Source organism: Ipomoea nil, unplaced genomic scaffold (genome assembly GCF_001879475.1).
Source record: "Ipomoea nil cultivar Tokyo-kokei standard unplaced genomic scaffold, Asagao_1.1 scaffold2480, whole genome shotgun sequence".
NCBI classification, from domain to species: domain Eukaryota; kingdom Viridiplantae; phylum Streptophyta; class Magnoliopsida; order Solanales; family Convolvulaceae; genus Ipomoea; species Ipomoea nil.
Window position 1 is genome coordinate 6458970 of NW_017618908.1, and position 20361 is coordinate 6479330.

Here is a 20361-nt window from a genome sequence, read left to right on the forward strand (position 1 = left end):
ACGCCCAGAGACGAAGGGGTCAACTTCGTATTGCGCTATCCCCTGGCCATGAAGATGGCCAGAGACGAAGCCACTTTTGTCTCTTAGGCCCTAACCATGGAAACGAAGGGGTTGGCTTCGTCTCTATGGCCAGGGAGACGCCCGGAGACAAAGCCGATCCCTTCGTCTCCAGCCTTCTCCAAGATCGAGGAGAGACGAATCAGCGGCCCCTTCGTCTCCGACAGAGACGAATATATATATATATATATATATATTTATAAATTTTAATTTTAATTTTAAATAATTATTTTAATTAAAATTATTTAAAAAATAATTTTTAAATTCAATAACTGCCACGTCAACATGTATTCACGTAAAATAAGTTATTTTGGATTGAATTGAATGTATTTGCATAATTCAGGGATTTAATTGTACTTTTTTTTTTATTCGATGATCAATTGCAATATAGTGCGACCTATTTGACTCTTGTTCCAAAAAAAAAAAAAAAATTATCAAAGCTAATATTATTATTTATTTAACATAAATAACTTTGTTTTATTTATATTTTAGCCGTCAGCGCCGTCTCTCAATCTCTCATTCTCCGCCTTTCACCGGTCACCCTCTCTGTCTCGACTCAAACTGTTCAAGCCCTTCAAGAGTTTCCGCTCTCCGGTGACCGGTAAGCTTCACCTCCTCTCTTTACTTCTTTAGTCACCGTAAAAATCTAGATCTAAGATCTCCTTCGATCTTCTGATAAGGCGACTAATCTCCCCCCTCCCCCCTTGATTAAAAATATTCCTTTTAAGTTTGTCTAGAGGACTAAAACTCTCACTTTACAGTTCATATTTTAGTCTTAAAAAAATCACTTTTTCTTTTCAGTTTGCCTTTTCTTCGCTGCACTTAGTGATTAGCACGACTGGCAGCTCATCATTCGCTCCACCCCTCCCTCCTCTCTCCTCTCTCTAGCTCACGCTACTGCAATTGTGCAAATCACTTTCCCATTGTAGTTCAAAACTAGCGCTTCTCGGTTTCGTAATTGGATTTCGATCTGTTAATCGCATCGCTTAGCATTAATAATTCAGTTCCGACGATTAGGTAAAAGCCTAAATTGTATTTACTTTAGATTCGTTCCGCTCTGATTTTGAAATATAAATTCTCTGAATCATTTGTATTTATTTTCATTGCTGCTTTAATTTGTCTCTTGGAAATTCCTGAAACATATACGTGTTTGATGTTTGGTGGTTTGGTAATTGGAGCAACGTTATTTTTACTTCATCTGTTGCTATGCTCATTCTAGGAAAAGGGCTATTGACGGGAATGCGCATAATTTAATCGCGTGTTTATTTTCTGCTTCATGATTTTCGGAATTGTTATTTTTTGTATTTGTTTCTCGGATGGTGGTGATTTATTTAGTTTCTATTTTTGCAGTTTTATGTGCTAGTTTTAATTAATGTCCGTTGCTAATGTCAATGGGGATTCAATCCTGGTCTAAGATGAATTGACCTAAGTTTGACGTGTGTTGCATAGACATATACGGAGTATAAGTCAGTGTGTTTGTATATACCTATATGTGTATATATTGTGAGCATATTCAGTGTACTATATCTTCTTTAAATGCATTTGAAACACCACAAATAATGCTCCTTCCTATTCTACATTTCTACCTCCCATTGTGCCACTATATATTCACTTTTGTTCAATGCAACTTTGATGGTTGAAACTTGATCCTATATTTTACTTCACTATTCTAGTTTGCCTAGCCAGGTAACGTTAGGTAATACAAATTTGTTAGAGACATGTTCACAATTCAGCTATTGGATATACTTGTCTATTTTCTACCTCCTGTGCATTCTTGGTGAGCTAATTTGGAAAAGACTGAAAGGCATTCTTTTCCTCATTTATCATGGATATGGGTCATCTCTTCAAGTGTCCAATCTTTGTAGATTTTAACTACCATTTTTTTTTTATAAAAATTTTTTCTTGAAGGGGATTTAACTAACTTGCTTTTCTTATAATAAAAAGGAAACTATTGTAACAAACTTGCAATTCCGAATTATTAGTAGGATGGTACTCATATAGTCATATGATGCTTAGAGATATGCAATGCAATTCTAAGGATGCCTTCCTGGAGGGAATTGGCATATTTAACTAATGCAATGAATCTACACTGTCTGAAAAATGAGAAGCAATATGGGAAGTGAAATGAGAATTGGTAATCATGGAAACTTTAAGTTTTGTAATACATAAGAGTGGTTAGTAGAGATTTAAAAGCACAAGTGGCTCCATCTCTTAAAATTTATGATTGCTTCATCTGTGATTTCTCATGTATCTTTGGCTACTTTTCAGAAACTCATTTACAAAACCGGTGAAAGCAACTCATTCATCATTGGATACTCTTCATCATTCTCGTTGATAAAAGTAGAGAAAGAAATTGGAGACACTGCAATACTACTATGTCTGTTTCAATGAGAGATTTGGATCCAGCTTTCCAAGGGGCAGGCCAGAAAGCGTATCCTCTTTTTTTTTTACAGATTATGTAACATGTAGAACATTGGCTTAGGATGTCTTTACTGCTATTTGTTATTATTTTTTCTATTCCCCTACTGCTGGTCTGCTGCTATGATGGGGGGGGTGGGGGGAGGAAAGGGGAGAGTAATTAGGTGGAGCAGTGCAGCACTAACTTTAAAGTGTGACTATGGACATTCAATTGGGAGAATTTGTTTTCAATTCTCATAATCTTAGATCTATATATGTAATTTCAGGTGCATATTGTATATTTTTCAATTTACTTCTTTCTAGGGATAAGTCAAATTTGTTTCTCCTTCAACATTTATAGTGGGATTGAGATATGGCGCATTGAAAATTTTCGTCCTGTCCCTATTTCAAAATCACATTACGGAAAATTTTTCACAGGAGACTCTTATGTTGTTCTGAAGGTATTTATCTTATCTTTGATTATGCATTAATTTCTCTTTATAAATTTAGTGCATCTAACATAATTTCCCATTGCCAGTCATTTATTTCTTGATGCATCATATGCCATAAACATGGAGGGTTTTCTATTGTGATCCTTAGATTTGTCCTGCCTGTTTTTTATGTTTCTGACATATCACATATGCGGCGTACCATATAGTTTCTGCTGCATTACCTTGATGCTTGAATCATTAAGTGGAGGGTTTTCTTGCTTGTTTTCTAGCTTAGTTTTAATTGGTTATTAGCTGCAAAAAGCTTAGGCATCAAGGCTGATTGGTACATGCTTCTGAAAGGGATTTAGTATAGCCAACAAATACACTAGTATCTTCTTTATTTGGTTCTGGGATAGTGTTGGGGCCTTTAACTAAACCCCAGTGTAAAGTAATATTAAATGATGTCTTTCCTTGGCTTGTTCCATTAAATATCCCTTTTTGAAGTTAAATTTATAGCATAGTGCTTCTGTGCTTGTGACATTAGAAGTTAATCTTTACTTTTCAGACAACTTATCAATATGAATACTCCTGCATCATATAGGTTTCCTAATCTGCATCTGTCTCGGTTTTGCAGAACACAAAACACCCACTTACATTTTACTACAGTTAATATTACATTTTTTAAAACAATATGAAATATTAGCAGAACTTAACATCCAAAGCCACCAGCAGCTGTTGCAAAATTCTCCAAATTCCTGCTTCTTTAGATCTGCTCTTTGTGTGTGTGTGTGTGCGCGCACGCGCGGTGTGGTTTCACCAATTTATACCAGCTCATTATTCTGCTTTTATGCAGACCATTGCCTTAAAAAGTGGTGCCTTACGACATGATATTCATTATTGGCTTGGTAAAGATACAAGTCAGGTAAGCTTTTTGATTGACAAGATTTAACCATAATAGCCCCTTTATGATAATTTCTTCATGATTGAATCACTGTTGAATTTTCTATGAAGGATGAAGCTGGTGCTGCAGCCATTAAAACAGTTGAGTTAGATGCAGCCCTTGGAGGACGTGCTGTACAATATCGTGAAGTACAAGGCCATGAAACTGAGAAGTTCCTTTCTTATTTCAAGCCATGTATAATTCCCCAAGAAGGTGGAGTGGCATCAGGGTTCAAGCATGCTGAGTTAGAAGAGCACAAGACCTCTCTCTATATATGCAAAGGAAAACATGTTGTCCATGTGAAAGAGGCAAGCTGTTGTCTTTCAGATGATAACATAGGAATTATGTTATATACATGTAATTACCATTTTCTGTATTATTGTACAGGTTCCTTTTGCCCGTTCCTCACTCAATCATGATGACATCTTTATTCTTGATACCAAGTCTAAAATCTTCCAATTTAATGGAGCCAATTCATCTATTCAAGAGAGGGCTAAAGCACTTGAAGTTGTTCAGTATATTAAAGATACTTACCATGATGGCAAATGTGAGGTGGCTGCAATTGGTAAGTTGATAATAAATTGAAAACCTGGAATGATGAATTGATGATACATAAGTGGCTAATTTGTTACAACTATTTTCTTGGATAATGTAGAGGATGGCAAACTGATGGCTGATGCTGATACTGGAGAATTCTGGGGGTTGTTTGGTGGGTTTGCTCCACTTCCAAGGAAAACAGCTATTGATGAGACTAAAAGTCTAGATGTTCTTTCCACCAAATTATATAGGTAATGTATTAGATTGATTTTTAGTAGTTATCAGTAGAGCATCTAAACACTGCCTTCATATTCATTTGTTTTTGTGTTGATGGTTTCTTTAATCTAATCACAGTTCTATTGCTTGTGTAAAATACCGTCACACAGTTTAGGAGTAGTGGTAGCAGTATAGTTGACCGCAGTTTATGGGGGGAGAGGGGGTACAAACTAAAAGGTTCAGGTTCAGAAGGGTCACATGATCATCATGTTAGTTCTGGTTCTGTGAATCGCAACTGGCAAAGTGTGAGATACACACACACACATGTGTGTGTGTGTATTTATATGTACGTATTTATGCATGTATGTGATTGGATCTGGCCTTGAATGTTCAGTTTGGTTCAGGGGCATCCAGTTTTCAGTTTTAGATGAAATGTAATTGATCATTGTAATGGATGAAATGTAATTGATCATAAGAACTGGCTTATAGTTTTGTTCACTTAGTTTTGCAACAAAATCTACATCAATCACATATATTTTTCCAATTAGCCTACCAAAGGAATTTATTAATGTATTTATTATTATTATTATATTATTATTATAAATTATTATAATATAATAATAATATAATAATACTAGAGAGACGCACAAGAGTTAATAACTTTATAGAGTGTGGATCAGGTCCTTGCATATCTATATAACATATCTATTAACTAATTTAGGTTTTAATCTCCCAACTATAGTGATATTCTAGTTGTAGTACCCATCTAATCCCTTTGTCTAAAAAAGGTTGTCTAATTTGGCTTGTGAGGTTCCACACGATCTAACTTTGACCAATATTTTGTTTTCTTTAGAATTTTGAGCTATACTTCTTGAACCAAGTATTTTTCCCATTTTCTGTCCTATATACTATATTACTATTTACTATTCATTGTTTAAACCTATTCTTTCTTAGCATATTTTCTTTAACATTTTAAATAATTTTTAAATTTGATTTTTTTTTTTGTTTTGTTTTTTTTTTTGTTTGTGTTTAATAGAATTTTTAATGTTGTTTCTAAAAATATAAATTTTATTCACTAATACTAAGTTAAATATTATGAAAAATTGAATTGCAAACAATTTTAGACAAGCCTTGTTATTCGAGTAATGACACGTAAAATGGGATAGTTGGAGTATTACTTAATGTGTAGTTTGTCTAATTTATATTTTCAAAAGTTAACCTTAGAATTGTCGAAACATAAGTCAAAATTTAGTGAATACTGAATTGGATTCTACAATATTAATTGTTACAATTAAAGTGGGACAAGTTGTGGACACATTTGGTCTAAGGACTATTGATAATTGGACAGAAGTGGTCTTCATTAGGATTCTATTAACAAATGGACTATTTTTGTCAATTTTTCAATAGGCATCATTTTTCCCAACCTTCAAATTTTGTTACCATTGTTGTCCAATTTTAATTTAATTCTAGGATTAATCTCCCAACAGCTAGGAATTGTCCAAAAATGGTCTTAACTATGGGGTTAATAAAGGAACCTTAAGAAAGGATCATTTTTGTCCTATTTTCAATAAGTTGGGGGACCAAATTTGTCCAAATTGATAGTCGGGTAAAGTTGGACATCAAAAGTGAAATACCCATAAAGTCATGGACTAAAGTTGAAAATTATTCTACACAAACGCATATATTGTTATATACAAAATCACGAGTCTGAACATCAGGGGCACTATTGTGATAAATAAGGTATATCTATGTTCTTACTAGCCAAATAATTGGCATATAAGCTAATACTTATTTTTGGAATCTTAATTAATGATTTTGGTTATAGTTAAATAACATTCAAAATAGCTCTCTAACCTCTCTTACAAGTTACAATGTATCTAAGTGTTATGCTCTTTTTCCATCCAAATTATTTGTATATTATGTTTTATTGATTGCAAATAATTTTTTTGGACACATGTCCCTACACCATTAATAATTCAGTTAAGTCTTTGACTCTTGTGATTTTTTTTTTTGAAAAGTTGTGATCTTTTATTTATTTATTTATTTATTTTTATTAAAATTAAAAAGATAAAAAACCACGTCATAAATTCGTTAAAAAATGTGTATGCAAGTTTTATGTCTTCAAATAACATGTCCTACTCATTCCGAAACTAAAATAGATGCAAAAAATATTCTATCAAATCTTATTAATCAAGATATAGCTATAATTACAAAAGAAAAAAAATACGATTTCTAGTTTTCTACTAATTTCAGAACTAAAGTAAATTGAAAAAATTTCTATCAGAGCTTATTTATTAAACTCTAAATAACTATATTAATCACTTTTTGGAACTCTATTACTATAAAAAAATACTTTTTGAATTTTACAAATAAATTTTTTCTATTACTTATTATTTTTTAATTTCAATATAATTATCATTTTAATGCTACTAGTACAATTGCTTATAAAAGATTCTTGAGCCTCTCCAAGTTTGTTATTCCTATTAATTAATGTTTTTTTATTAACGTTAAATAACATTCCTAATAGCTCTCTTACAATTTATTTAAATTTTTTTGAATCCCAACAAGACATCTTAAGTTTCACTTGGACTGTTTAGTGTTTACACACTTGTTGCTATATAATCATAATACAATTGATTGTAAAAGATTTTTGAGCATCTTCAAATTGTATATTTTCGGGAACAAAAAATGGTATCTTCAGTTTTGGAAAATATGTTTGGACACGAATTATTTCTCCAAAAAATGGATATCGTATATTTAAAAGACGTAATGGTATTCTATGTTTGATATGTTTTTCAGACTAAATAAATACCGTCATAATATTGGCATTTAAATATTAAAGTTATTACTAATTGTAATTAAATTTAAAACAAAAATTCAATTTGTTAAAGATATACATTGTTCTAAATGTTATGAAGTGCATTATATGACAGGACTAAAAAAATTCAAATTTGTAGCACCTCTGAGGTCATATAAAATCAACCGTAAATATAATGTAGTTGCAGTCATTTTTTTCACTAAAACTAATATCTAGCTATAGAATAATGTATATATGGATTCTAATGCAGAAAGTTATTGACTACTGAGATTGATGATCAACATTTTCAACCGGTTTTATCATCCTCTCAGTTCCCTATTAAAAAATTCAATACATTTTTTTCTTGTATGTATAATGTCCCTTTTCACCAGACTTCTATACTCTATGTGTATGTATAGCGTGCCACTTTTAGTATACATTTATTCATTTGTTGGTCATGTTAGTGCACTGCATTTAAATTCTGACCATTGTCCTTGACAACTTCAGAGTTGATAAAGGGCAGGCAGTACCAATTGAGGCTGATTCATTGACAAAGGAGTTGCTGGATACAAATAAATGCTACATTCTTGATGCTGGAATTGAAGTCTGTGTGTGGATGGGAAGGAATACTTCTCTTGATGAAAGGAAAACTGCAAGTGGAGCTGCAGATGTAATAATCTATTCTTTATTCAGTTTAAATTATTTATTTTGTGATCTGTAATTGTGTCCTTATTGCACCTTTGTTAATTTCACTTTGTAGGAATTATTAATTGGCCTTGATAGAACAAAGTGTCATGTAGTTCGTGTGATAGAAGGATTTGAAACAGTGATGTTTCGCTCGAAGTTTGACTCTTGGCCCCGCTCAACTGATGTGGCTGTATCAGAGGATGGTAGAGGCAAGGTTGCTGGTCAGTCATTTTCTATGGTTTTGTGCTCTTACTATTATGTTTGTAACTTGTATACATCTGACACCTTTTCAAATTTCAACTGCGTGATTTTTTCTTAATCCATATAGTTTAACTAGGTTTCCATTTCAGTCACTTATCACTTATTGAATTTGAGATATTCCTTATATAAATGTATATACAACAATTTTTTTCCAGTTGAACACCCCCCCCAGAAATCAGTTCATTTTACTAATGCTTATAATTTTCCTTTTTCTTGATGCTTCCTAGCACTTTTAAAGCGTCAAGGGGTTAACGTGAAGGGTCTAATGAAAGCGGCTCCTCCCAAGGAAGAACCTCAACCTTATATAGATTGCACAGGAAATTTGCAGGTTCTGCATAGCTAATGATCTTAATCTTTGTTTTTTTTTTTAAAAGGGAAATGTTGCATGAATATCTATACTCTGTAGGAGAATTTTACCTTGAAATGATGCTATAGGTTGAAGCAATGATGCGTGTAAGGAGGGTAGGAAAAGATGGATCATTCCTGGAATTTTATAATGTATTTTGTTGCTAAACTAGATGGTGTCCAGTATGTTGTATTTGATACATTGCTTCTGGAGTGCAGGTTTGGCGTGTGAATGCTCAGCAGAAAATGCTTCTTGAAGCATCTAACCAATCAAAGTTCTACAGTGGAGACTGTTATATATTTCAATATTCTTATATGGGTGAAGATAAAGAGGAATATCTTATTGGCACATGGTTTGGAAAGCAAAGTGTTGAGGTAGTTGCTTCAGTACTCTTTTCCTTCCCTTTCAAACCTGTATATATCATAGTTGAAGAATTCATATATGAAGGCATGAAGATCTGTGTGTGTGTATATTGTTATTATCTATATAAATGGGAAACTTATCCTCCCAGCTTAAGCTTCTTCCCATTTTAAAACAGATATAAAGCTCTTGCAATGGAGTTCAATGTAATTAATGTCATTATCATTTGTTTTAAATAAAAAAAGATTCATACCCACATTTGCCTTTCTCCCAGCTTGTAACATTACTAACCTTTTCCACCCCTTTCCTGTTTCCACCTTCGATCCTACTGATTACCTGTTCTCTATATGCTGCATCTTCTCCCTCTCCCTTTGTAAACATCACAATTTCAATCCATTTGCGCATTTGAAATAATAGAACAATGTAAATCACAAAGAAAACAGATGAGGGATGATGTAATCATGTAATCATTACTTATGGCACTTTTGGCTGGACTTGGGAGTTGGAAAAACTCATGACTAAGTAATTTTTCTGTTGATATAAACTTCATTGTCTCTCTTTTAGCCTCCTCTCCCCCTATTTATTTCAGTAGTTTGAGATTGGGGACAAACTCTTGTTGTGTGATGACAATGAGCATTATTGACTTAGCAATTAAATAATTCAATGTATAGGATGATCAAGTCTCAGCGACCTTACAAGCAAGTAAAATGGTTGAGTCCCTGAAGTTCTCAGCTACTCAGGTAAATTAGTCTACCTAATGAGACTAAGTTGTAACCGTTGATTTGTGGATTATTGTGCTTGTGCTGATATGTGTGATACATAGGCTCGCTTCTACGAAGGATATGAACCAATCCAGTTCTTTGCAATCTTCCAGAGTTTTATTGTTTTCAAGGTTCGGAAAACTACTAAAAGTGCTATGTATGGAGACTCCCCATTAAGTTAAACACTAGTAAATTGGTGGGTTAACTTTTTTCATGTCTCTCTCCAGGGTGGATTGAGTGAAGCATACAAGAAATTCCTGGCCGAAAATGAACTTCCTGATGATACGTATAATGAGGATGGAATTGCGTTGTTTCGAGTACAGGGCACTGGACCTGATAACATGCAAGCCATACAAGTTGAACCGGTATGTTTTATTTCCACAAGTTCCATTTATAGTATTCATTTTCTAAATTAACTTTGGCAGAGCTATTCTAGAGCAACGCAATAGCTTGTTATATTACATGATTTCAAAATTCTGGATGTTTGTTGGTGTGCCAGTAGCCGCATGCATATCTATATACTTCATGATAAATGCAGAAAACCTGGATAATTAAACCAGAATCTGTATCATCCATTAGTGGTTACTGGTTAGTCAGCTTCTCTATCTTCAGAGCTGCTGCTTTTTGGCAATTCCAGAAATCGAACCTCAATGTAACTAAATATTGATATTGACTAGTTGAGAGGTTTTGACTGAAATTCATTGCATATCGAAGTAACAAGCTTTCTGCTTCACTCTTTTGTGGTCATAGGAAAGATGGAACTACCTAAATGCCTTACGTTAATTATGATTAAAAGCCCCCTTAGGAGCAAGAAGAAAATGAAAGGAACCTTACTCTATTTCTTTCAGATAGGTTTCTGGGGCTTGAACTCATGACCTAGACAATAAATGGATGAGAAGGATGATAATTGTTATTTCAAAATATTATCTTCCCAATGATTATCAATTCTAAAGTTGTTTTGGTGCTATCATGCTTTATAACTGCACATTTATCTAAGGATATATTTTTCTGCAATTTGTCACTTATGATATTCTATGGCTGGAAAACATGCTACTACTAAAATCAGGTTGCATCATCCTTGAATTCCTCCTACTGTTACATACTACACAATGGCTCCTCTATCTTTTCTTGGTCTGGAAATCTCACAAGCTCTGAGGACCAGGAACTTGTTGAGAGGCAATTGGATCTTATAAAGGTAATTTTTACTTTGATGTTTTAGACTTAAGTATTATAATCTTTGATTTTTTTTTTTTTTTTTACTGAAATCAGAATGAGTGGCTAATTTAACTTGTGATCCTCATTTTAGTTAACCTCTACGGACTAATGGAATCCATAATTGACTTGTGTAGTTCCACTTCATTTTAGATTAAGTGGGCCCCTAATGTTCAATATTGTATTTAGAACGCAAGTGTTGGATTCAAACCTCACTTGTCACCAATCCTAAAATGTTTCCATAATTCCATGTACTTGATCCACTCAAAAAGAAGAAGAAATCCTATCTGCACTAGGAGCATGTTGAAAAATAAATGATAAAATTTCTTTATGGCCTAAGATTTCAGATGAGATGGACCACAGTCATATTGTAGTAACACTTAATTTGTATTTTTATCTAATTTGTCATGTACTGTTTGCAGCCTGACTTGCAGTCTAAGCTGCAGAAAGAAGGTGCAGAATCTGAATTATTTTGGGATATATTGGGTGGAAAATCTGAATACTCTAGCCAGAAAACTGGAAGGGATGCTGAAAGTGATCCTCATCTGTTCTTGTGCACCTTCTCAAAGGGTAAGAGCTTATTTAACCCCCTATCCCACACTTTGTGATGGACCTCAGGGTTGGTCAGTTCATGTTAAATATGAATCTTCATTCTCTAAATTGTGCTTATTTCCAATGCACTAACTGCAATTTTTTTCATCCATTTGTTGATTGCTGAATTATCTTCAGGAGATCTGAAGGTGTGTCTCTCTTACTTTTCCTGTTATAACTCTATTACGGGATTGCAGTTTTGCAGTTTGATCCTGAACTTTAAATTGCCACTAGGCCACTTTTGTTATCTTCTATTTAAAAAAATGTTGAGCTAAATACTTCTACTGTCTTTACCTCATGCTAAGAGTCCCACATTGAAAATATAAGAGAGAACATATGGGTTTATAAGGCCATGGGTTAGACTAGCTATTGATTGGATTCAATCTTTTAGTGTGGTTTGGTGCATGTGCGCTATAGCCCAGTTGAGTGACTTGGCCCAATCTTTAGAATATATCACTTTGGTGGCATCCAAAGCTTCCAATTTCAAGTGGTCAACCGGCTAGATTCAAAATGGCCCGGTAATCCACTTGAGGGGGAGTGTAAGAGTGGTAACATATGGGTTTATAAGGCCATGGATGCTCTTAAATAATTATCCTGTAAGACTTCCAATGATGCTTTGTGTTGCAGGTGAATGAAATTTACAACTTCAATCAGGATGATCTTATGACTGAAGACATATTCATCCTTGATTGTCTTTCAGACATTTATATCTGGGTTGGGCAGCAGGTTGAATACAAGACTAAAATGCAAGCTTTAGCTATTGGGGAGGTATGTATTTGACTCATCTTTGATCCTTAATTTTTAGGCATGGAATATGATGTATGTAAATTTTGCTTACTGCAATTCTTAAATACCTTTGGCAAGGGGGGATTAATTCCAACAATATGAAGTAGAATGTGGATAGTTTCTTTAAAAATTGAGTAACAATTGCTTAGCAAACTAAAAAGTAAATTATGTCTTGATGTCTTTCTGTAACTTGGTTGTTAATATGAGGTTTTGAACTTGAAAATCTGAACATCTTGGCTCTGTTGAGTTCTCTGACCTTTGGGATACAAACAAACCTTTAATACTTTGTTGTAAGTGGTGGGAAATGTGTCCATAGTTAGGTGCAGTTTTCTGGTCTTAAATGATTTACAGAGTTAGGTTATGTTACAAGACTTGGCACTGGAGTTCCCATATCAACAGAGCATAAAGTGTGTGTGGGTACAGTATTCATGTAGGGTGCTGGCAATTAACATAGGATACATGGACTTTTGAAAGCTTCGGGTCGTTCCTGTGTAGTTATTGTTATTGATATATTGATACATAAAGTTTACAACCATCCACACTGCATACAGGCAACTACAGGAACATTACTTTAAATGCATTGCCTGCTAAGTTAATGTGCATTAGGGATACTAAAGGGAGTGGCACAGTGTTTTTTTAAATGAAACTGAATATATTCAACACTTATCCCCCTCCTAGCTTGTTATAAATATACTCAACCTTGGGCTCTCTTGGTGGTTTAGTGAAGACATCTACTATTTGATAATTCAAATCAACAAATGAAGTAAATGTCTCCAGAAGTGCCCTTTTCCAGTTGGCTATCAACTTCAATATGTTGTCCTTTTATCATAAATTGGATTTGATGCAATGTGCAATGTTGCTTAATTATCACACACTAACTTCATAGGTCCAAGCTTGTAAAATTAAATTCTGAAAGGAGATGTTTTACAGAAATCAGTTCACATGGTCCAAGTGCCACTGTTTGATATTTAGACTGTATACTTGAGTGTGTAACATCTTGTTTCTTAGTTTTCCAAGATCTCTATGTAGAACTGCATTCTTGATATCCAATTGATACAAGAGCCATTGGCAGATGGTAGCCATAAAAAGAAAGATGCATAGAGGCAGTTTTGGCCATGGGATAAAATGTATCGATTTAGTAAAATACCAAATACTTGTGTATACCACTTTACCACATGGCAAGTTTTAAGTCTGTCCACCTTTCTATAAAGGCCAACCTTACATTATGCACCCATCAATGACCAACAACCATTTTACTAGGAGGCAAGGGGACAAATTCCAATGTCCCTGATGAATGAAGAGCTTCCATTTCATCAACTGCGGCCTGCCTCCAACCAGGATGTGACAAAGCCGCCTCCCAAATAGATTTTAGTAATATAGATAGAAGAGAAACAGGTAATGGAAACACAATATGATGCAAGTAGATTTTGTACCTATTCGACTTGCTATAGGAGAAATTGTTTACTTTTACTTTGTTGTTATCCATTTTCCAGCATATGGCATCTGGGTATTGAGTCTTGGTGAATGTACTTTGGACCTAATAATCTGGACTAAAATGAATTTATGATTTTATGATGTCATTTGTTGGAATACAATTCATATACCATATGTAATGGTGAGTGTGTCTGTACATACATGTATACCTACATACATACATGCTGGTATTCAGATTACAAAAAGCTTGTGTTGAATTTATAATCATCATGTAACATCAATTTTCATATTGCATGCAGTGATGCTCATAGTACAATTATTGTAATCTGAAAAGCTTATGCTGCTAGTTAGGCCATGTGCTAATTATTTGCTGTTGGAATGTGTTTGTTGATCACAACAATGTTTGTTAATATCAAATTTGACAGAAATTCCTCGAGCATGATTTCCTTCTGGAGAAGTTATCTCGCCAGGCTCCAATATACATTGTTATGGAAGGGAGTGAACCTCCTTTCTTCACTCGTTTTTTCACCTGGGACTCTGAAAAATCTGCTGTAAGTGATCTTGTTTTATTTTGACTCTGTAAGTGATCTTGTTTTATTTTGACTTGATTCCTTTAGTCCATTTCTTTGCTAAGAGATATTGATTGTAGATGCACGGAAACTCATTCCAAAGGAAACTTACTATACTGAAAAGTGGGGGCACCCCAGCAGTGGAAGTATGTACTCTCTCTCTCTCTCTCTCTCTCTCTCTCTCTCTCTCTCTCTCTCTCTTTATATGTGTTTATGTACGATTCTCATATCATTCCTGACCTCATATATATCCTCTCGTATGTTCTGTACATTCTGTCATTTGTATATATTTCTTTTTATTATTGGTTAGTTGTCTAGCTAGTAGAGTTTCTAGTTGTGTTTTTCGAAATTGAGGAATTGGAAAGGCCTGATGGGTGGTGAATAGCCACGACCCACCAGTTAGGCAGAAGAAAAATATGTGGAAAATCAAAGAAAGAGAGAATATATCATAATGCTATATCGTATTTCTGTGTATTGAACTATAGAGATCCTATATTTATAGAAACATTAGGTTAAGGCCACTCCTACTGGGAATAGGAATACTATGAATAAGACTATGGTCTCCTGTTAATCAACACTCTCCCACAAGCTGGAACATCTAGAAGTTCCAAACTTGAATTAAGACGAACACTTCACCTAACTCGAAATTACTAAAGAAGATTAGGCGTGGCTAGAGGATAATAGTGCCTAATGGCTTCAAAAGACAGAGCTATTTACACGACCCTTGGGAATGAAGATGAAAGCGCTAAGGCCAGAGCTAGCCACAAAATAAAACGGGAACACAAACACTCTCGGACAAATGTAAAAAAGCTTTCACCAAGAGCAGTAGAGGTGAAACAGAGTAGAAGCAGCAAAGGGATACATATGATCAATAGCAATAGAGCCCATAGCAATGAAGAGAAGCCCAAAGGGATGAAGGGAATAAAATAGAACATCAATTGGTTGATGGGAACACTCCCCCATTCTTGAAACTTGACAAATACTAAACGGCCTTTGGAAGTAAAATATACTAATGTCAAAATTGAACACCCTCCGGGAATAAAAATGGCACACTGGAAATACGGAAACAATCTTAGCAATACCAAAATTGGAAACCCTTAGAAAAGAAACTTGTCAACAGATGCAAAAAACCTTCAAATTTCACCATAAAAGACTTACGAATGGAAACACAAGGATTTGGAAATTTTCATCATAAAAAGTTATTGCCAGTAGTCACACACACCAGCATGTGGTGCCAGTGGCGGCACATGATGCCGGCTACCGGCTACAGCGGTGTAGGCAATGAGATTAGAACATTACTGGAAGAGGAGAGATTTGAGAAAAATTGAACAGAGATCTGAGAAAAATTGGTCACCACATGGTTGTGCGTGTGGAGGTCATTGGAGATGGGTTTCATGGTGGTGGGTGTTAGTTTGCAAAGGCAGCCACCGGAGGTGATGGAATTGAGTAGGCACTTGTGCTCCTTCACTGGGGAAAAATAGAAGAAAAAATAGCCTTAGGATACGTAGGCTGAAACCATGTTGAAATTGAGGAATTGAAAGGCCAAGTAGGTGTGGTGAATAGCCCACCACCTGCCCAGTTAAGCGGAAGCAGAATATGTGAAAAACCAAATAAAGAGAGAATATATCAATAATAATAGATTGCAGTTTTGTGTATTGAACTATACGGAGATCTCATATTATTTGAAATATTGGACTAAGCCCACTCCTTGGAATAGCAATCGTTATACTGTGCACCAGGGCGCACAATGAATGCATTGTGCGCCCTAAAAATTCCCTGTTTCGTATGTACATAATTGTATAGTAGAATACACATAAACTCCTAACATAATACACATAATCTTAACATAGTACATAATACACATAAACTCTTAGGGCGCACAATGCATTGTGCGCCCTGGTGCACGATATAATTTGCCTAGGAATAGGACTATGGTTTCCGATTATTCAACATTGTTATTATAATTTGTTGTTATTTTGCTCATATTTATATTTTGTTTTTATTATTCTATTTTGTTTCTTTTTTCTCCTTTAAAAAAAAATTGACACTTGAGCCTTCTGAAATATTAGTCTAGTGTTAGCATTAAATTTATAATGTAGAATGCAAACTGATTGGAAGTCATCAAAATGAAATTTCTCTCATATTGTTCCTTTGTATGTATGCTAACCATTTGAAACCTTGAATTTGACATTTCAGTATGACTCCATATATATTTATATTAAAACTCTTCTGCGTGGCAGGTATAAATGCCAAATCTATACTATTAAAAAAAAACAAAATCCTTCATTTTAACTTCCTGCCCAAAACAGTCCGATACTATTAAGGTTTGCGTAATGTTGTAAAATATTGTAATACAATTCATAATATAATATATTGTTTCATACTTTTCTATTCGTACTACAATTCTACATTAAAATTTCTATTCGTAATACAACACAACAATATTAAAATTAATATTCCTATTAAACAATATTATTTCGTCACTACTTCAGTCAATTAATACTATTATTAAAAAAAAAACCTCCTTTTTAACTTTCCGTCGAAATACTTAATAATAATAAGGTTGGTTAGCAGTAAAAGTGGAAAAATGGAAAAGATTCCGTAATTAGAGAAATCATAATGTTCTAAAATTATTTTACTATTAATCTAATGAATATGAATATAAGGAAGATTTTGCAAAAAAAAGGGAAAAGAATCGGTTATTTATAATTTAGTTTTAGATTAAAATTACAGGGCGTTATTTTACTATTAATTTAATGAATATAAGAAATATTTTGCAAAAAATATGGAAAAGAATCGGTTATTTATAATTTAGTTTTAGATTAAAATTACAGGGCGTTATTTTACTATTAATTTAATGAATATAAGAAATATTTTGCAAAAAATATGGAAAAGAATCGGTTATTAATAATTTATGCTTTTAAATTATTATTAAAAACAAAATCTTCATTTTTAACTTTCCGCCCAAACACTTAATAATAATAAGCTTAGCAGTAAAAAAGGAAAAATGGAAAAGAAATTGTAATTCTAAAATTATTTTTACGCGTTATTTTACGATTAATTTAATGAATATGAATATAAAGAAGATTTTGCAAATAAAAAAAGAGTAAAAGAATCGGTTATTAATAATTTAGATTAAAATTACAAGCTGTTATTTTACTATTAATAACAAAATCTTCCCTTTTAAAAAAACTTCTCTAACTTCTCGCCCAATATAAAAAAAATAGTACTTGACAACAATATATTGTTATACTTACTGAATAACAATACATAAGTGTAGCTCAAGATTTTGCAATAAATGACTCACCGGGCTACATATTGCCACGTTTATTCTTTTTTTTTTTTTTTGAAAGCCTGCCACATTTATTCTAATTTTATATTTTTGAAAGCGTCAAAGTGAATATCTTTAAGTGAAACCAAAATATATATACAGTATAATAATTAAGTTTGAAGTGTATCATTTGAGATATTTGTTTAACTTAATTTGTGGAGTTAATTTTATGAATTTTTGGAGTTAATATTATGCATTTATAAGAACAACTCATGGTGTTCAATACAGTAACCATTGAACAGTTTCATGGTGTTCAATAGTATTAATAATATATTCATGAAAATGTTGAGACAAACCATTGGACATATGCATTGTTTAAGTTGTCTGAATAATTAGACCTATTTGTCAACTAAGTTTATAAATTTTAATTGTATAAATTGAAATCAAGCAAGGATAACATTAGAAAACATAGTCTATCCAATTCATTTCATCAATTGCACTATATAATATTCGTTATTATAATGCCAAGTCCAAGGCTTGCTGTGTTTGCTTGGCAATGACTGCATGATCTCCACATCTATTTTTCTATGCCATATATGCAAAGGTATTATGTGAATGTTACCTATTTACTGATTCTTTTAAGGATTCGAGGAGATTAGCTTTTCAGCACTTCAGAAGTTCAGATTGTGTAACTTCCAAATTTGGAGGTTACTAGTTGCAAGTTTGCTCTACTACACCCAAAGATAGTAAAATTTAGAGAATGAGAGTAGTATATCAGTGAAAGAAACATGATAATGTATCCATTTATTTTAATTTCTAAAGTTAGCTTTTATTCTGATTTATTGCCTAGATAATTTGATTGTTGCCTGGTGGTAGGATTTTGTGATTTGGATGCACCAAGGTGTTGATTTGGTTTCTTTTGGATGACTAGAAAGTGAAAAGGAGAACGACTGGTTCATATGGTGGAAGGTCTGCTGCACCAGACAAATCACGTTCTAGAAGCATGTCATCCAGCCCTGACCGAGTTCGAGTCAGGGGTAGATCTCCTGCATTTAATGCCCTAGCTGCTAATTTCGAGAACCTAAATGCAAGGAACCTTTCAACTCCTCCACCATTGGTAAGAAAGGTTTATCCAAAATCTGTTACCCCAGATTCAGCAAAACTGGCTCCCAAGTCAGCAGCCATTTCAGCACTGACTGCTACCTTTGAAAAACATCCTCCAGCCCGGGAAGTCATTATACCACGCTCTATTAAAGGTATCATACCTCTTTTCTTTGTAAAAAACTTTAATTTAGTGGGAAAACAATTGAAAATTACTTGTTGGTGAAGCGAACGTTGAAGCACCAAAACCGAGCCCCGATGATAATTCTAAACGGAACTCTACTAGTTCTAGTGGAGTAGAGGTGCCCAAACCCAAATCAGAAGCAATGCAAGAAGAGGTAAAAGAGGGTGAAGCTAAAGATGATGGACATCCAATATACCCTTATGACCGGCTCAAAACAACATCAAAGGATCCTGTTACTGAAATTGATGTAACAAAACGAGAGGTATATATATGCCTTTATTAAAGCTTCCCAAGGATGCTGCTATCTTTGATGTTTTTACTAATATTCCTACTATAACTTTGAGCAGACATATTTGTCGTCGGTGGAGTTCAGAGAGAAATTTGGAATGACAAAGGATGCTTTCTATAAGTTACCAAAGTGGAAGCAGAACAAACTGAAAATGACCCTTCAATTGTTCTAAAGCTTTCAGCTCAGGGATGGCATCAGTGCATTTTTAACTGTTTCTGCTCCTGATGTTTGGTGGAGTGAATAGAAGATCCATTAACTTTGTTCACTTTCAGTTATCTATTCTTTAATGGGTTGGTTGGTTGCTTGATATTCTTTTGTGGTCATAGGCTTGTTGTGAGCTTGTAATTTGTTTGTGCTTCATTTTTATTTATTTATTTATTTTCATTTCTGCAAATTTTGCCATTAACCCTATGATATGATTTCGGGTTCATTAGGGTGCTTTTGGTAGATTACTACTAGTTGTCCTTGTGGCAATCTGGATGTATGGGAATCTAGATTGCCTGTAATTTTATTGGTGGCAATTAGCAAAATCGCCATTATAGGTTTTACTGTGAGTGAATGAGTGTGCAGATGTGTAAACTAGTCCGCTTGTTATTGCTTGCCCAATGACTCAATGAAGCTACAAACTTTATTATATTATGAGTTTTAAACTTTTTTTTTTTTCTTTTTTCCCTTAACGTATTGAATGATAGTGCCTAGGCAAGTAGGCGATGTGGTATATATTCTCCTTGTGGAGGTGTTTGGTAGGATGTAATTGTAATTTCATTTTTATCAAAACTCCATTGAATTGCAATTTCATGATTTAGTTGGAGGGAATTGCAATTTCATGCTTTGGAATTGTAATTTCATGATAAATTATCATTTTATTTTTTATGATTATTATTATTATTATACAAGGATATTTTAGTTTTTATTTACTTCTTCTCTTTCAATTTTCAATTATTTTATTCCTCCCTATGAAACAATGTAAGGTTGTGTTTGATTCATGGATTTAGCTATTAAGAATGTGAAAGTTATTGAATTGTTATTGTTTGGTTGACAGTTTTGCAAGAATTCCTGAATAACATTTGGACTGAGTTTGGGGGACATTGATTTGGTAGGGTTAACCGGTTAAGGAACCATCACTTTAATGCA

General features: G+C 33.7%; 2 protein-coding genes across 6 annotated transcripts in view; both read left to right on the top strand.

The window, feature by feature from the left end:
- The window catches only part of LOC109153075 (exocyst complex component EXO84C), a 29298-nt gene that overhangs the window by 8714 nt on the left and 223 nt on the right, over nucleotides 1-20361 (top strand). The gene's annotated exons all lie outside the window — the stretch shown is intronic.
- On the top strand, nucleotides 572-19862 carry LOC109153073 (villin-4-like). 5 transcript variants are annotated; one of them, XM_019300827.1, is made up of 24 exons: nucleotides 579-658; nucleotides 859-1074; nucleotides 2326-2488; nucleotides 2816-2915; nucleotides 3739-3807; nucleotides 3897-4133; nucleotides 4213-4390; nucleotides 4481-4613; nucleotides 7883-8045; nucleotides 8136-8283; nucleotides 8551-8651; nucleotides 8888-9043; nucleotides 9701-9769; nucleotides 9853-9921; nucleotides 10018-10155; nucleotides 10857-10985; nucleotides 11425-11572; nucleotides 11732-11742; nucleotides 12221-12361; nucleotides 14239-14364; nucleotides 14463-14528; nucleotides 18585-18909; nucleotides 18983-19200; nucleotides 19286-19862. In XM_019300827.1, exons 3-24 carry the CDS (start codon nucleotides 2433-2435, stop codon nucleotides 19397-19399), a joined length of 2895 nt encoding a protein of 964 aa, XP_019156372.1. In that variant the 5' UTR covers nucleotides 579-658; nucleotides 859-1074; nucleotides 2326-2432; the 3' UTR covers nucleotides 19400-19862. The 5 variants fall into 5 exon arrangements, with proteins under 5 accessions (XP_019156373.1, XP_019156372.1, XP_019156375.1 ...); XM_019300828.1 differs by lacking the exon at nucleotides 859-1074 and having other exon boundaries at nucleotides 572-658; XM_019300830.1 differs by lacking the exon at nucleotides 579-658 and having other exon boundaries at nucleotides 745-1074; nucleotides 18995-19200.

Coding starts and splice junctions, on each gene's coding strand:
- LOC109153073 (XM_019300828.1), top strand. CDS start 2,433: ATGTCTGTTTCAATGAGAGATTTGGATCCAGCTTTCCAAGGGGCAGGC. Junction 8,284..8,550: donor TGGTAGAGGCAAGGTTGCTG/GTCAGTCATTTT, acceptor GATGCTTCCTAG/CACTTTTAAAGCGTCAAGGG. Junction 9,770..9,852: donor TGAAGTTCTCAGCTACTCAG/GTAAATTAGTCT, acceptor TGTGATACATAG/GCTCGCTTCTACGAAGGATA.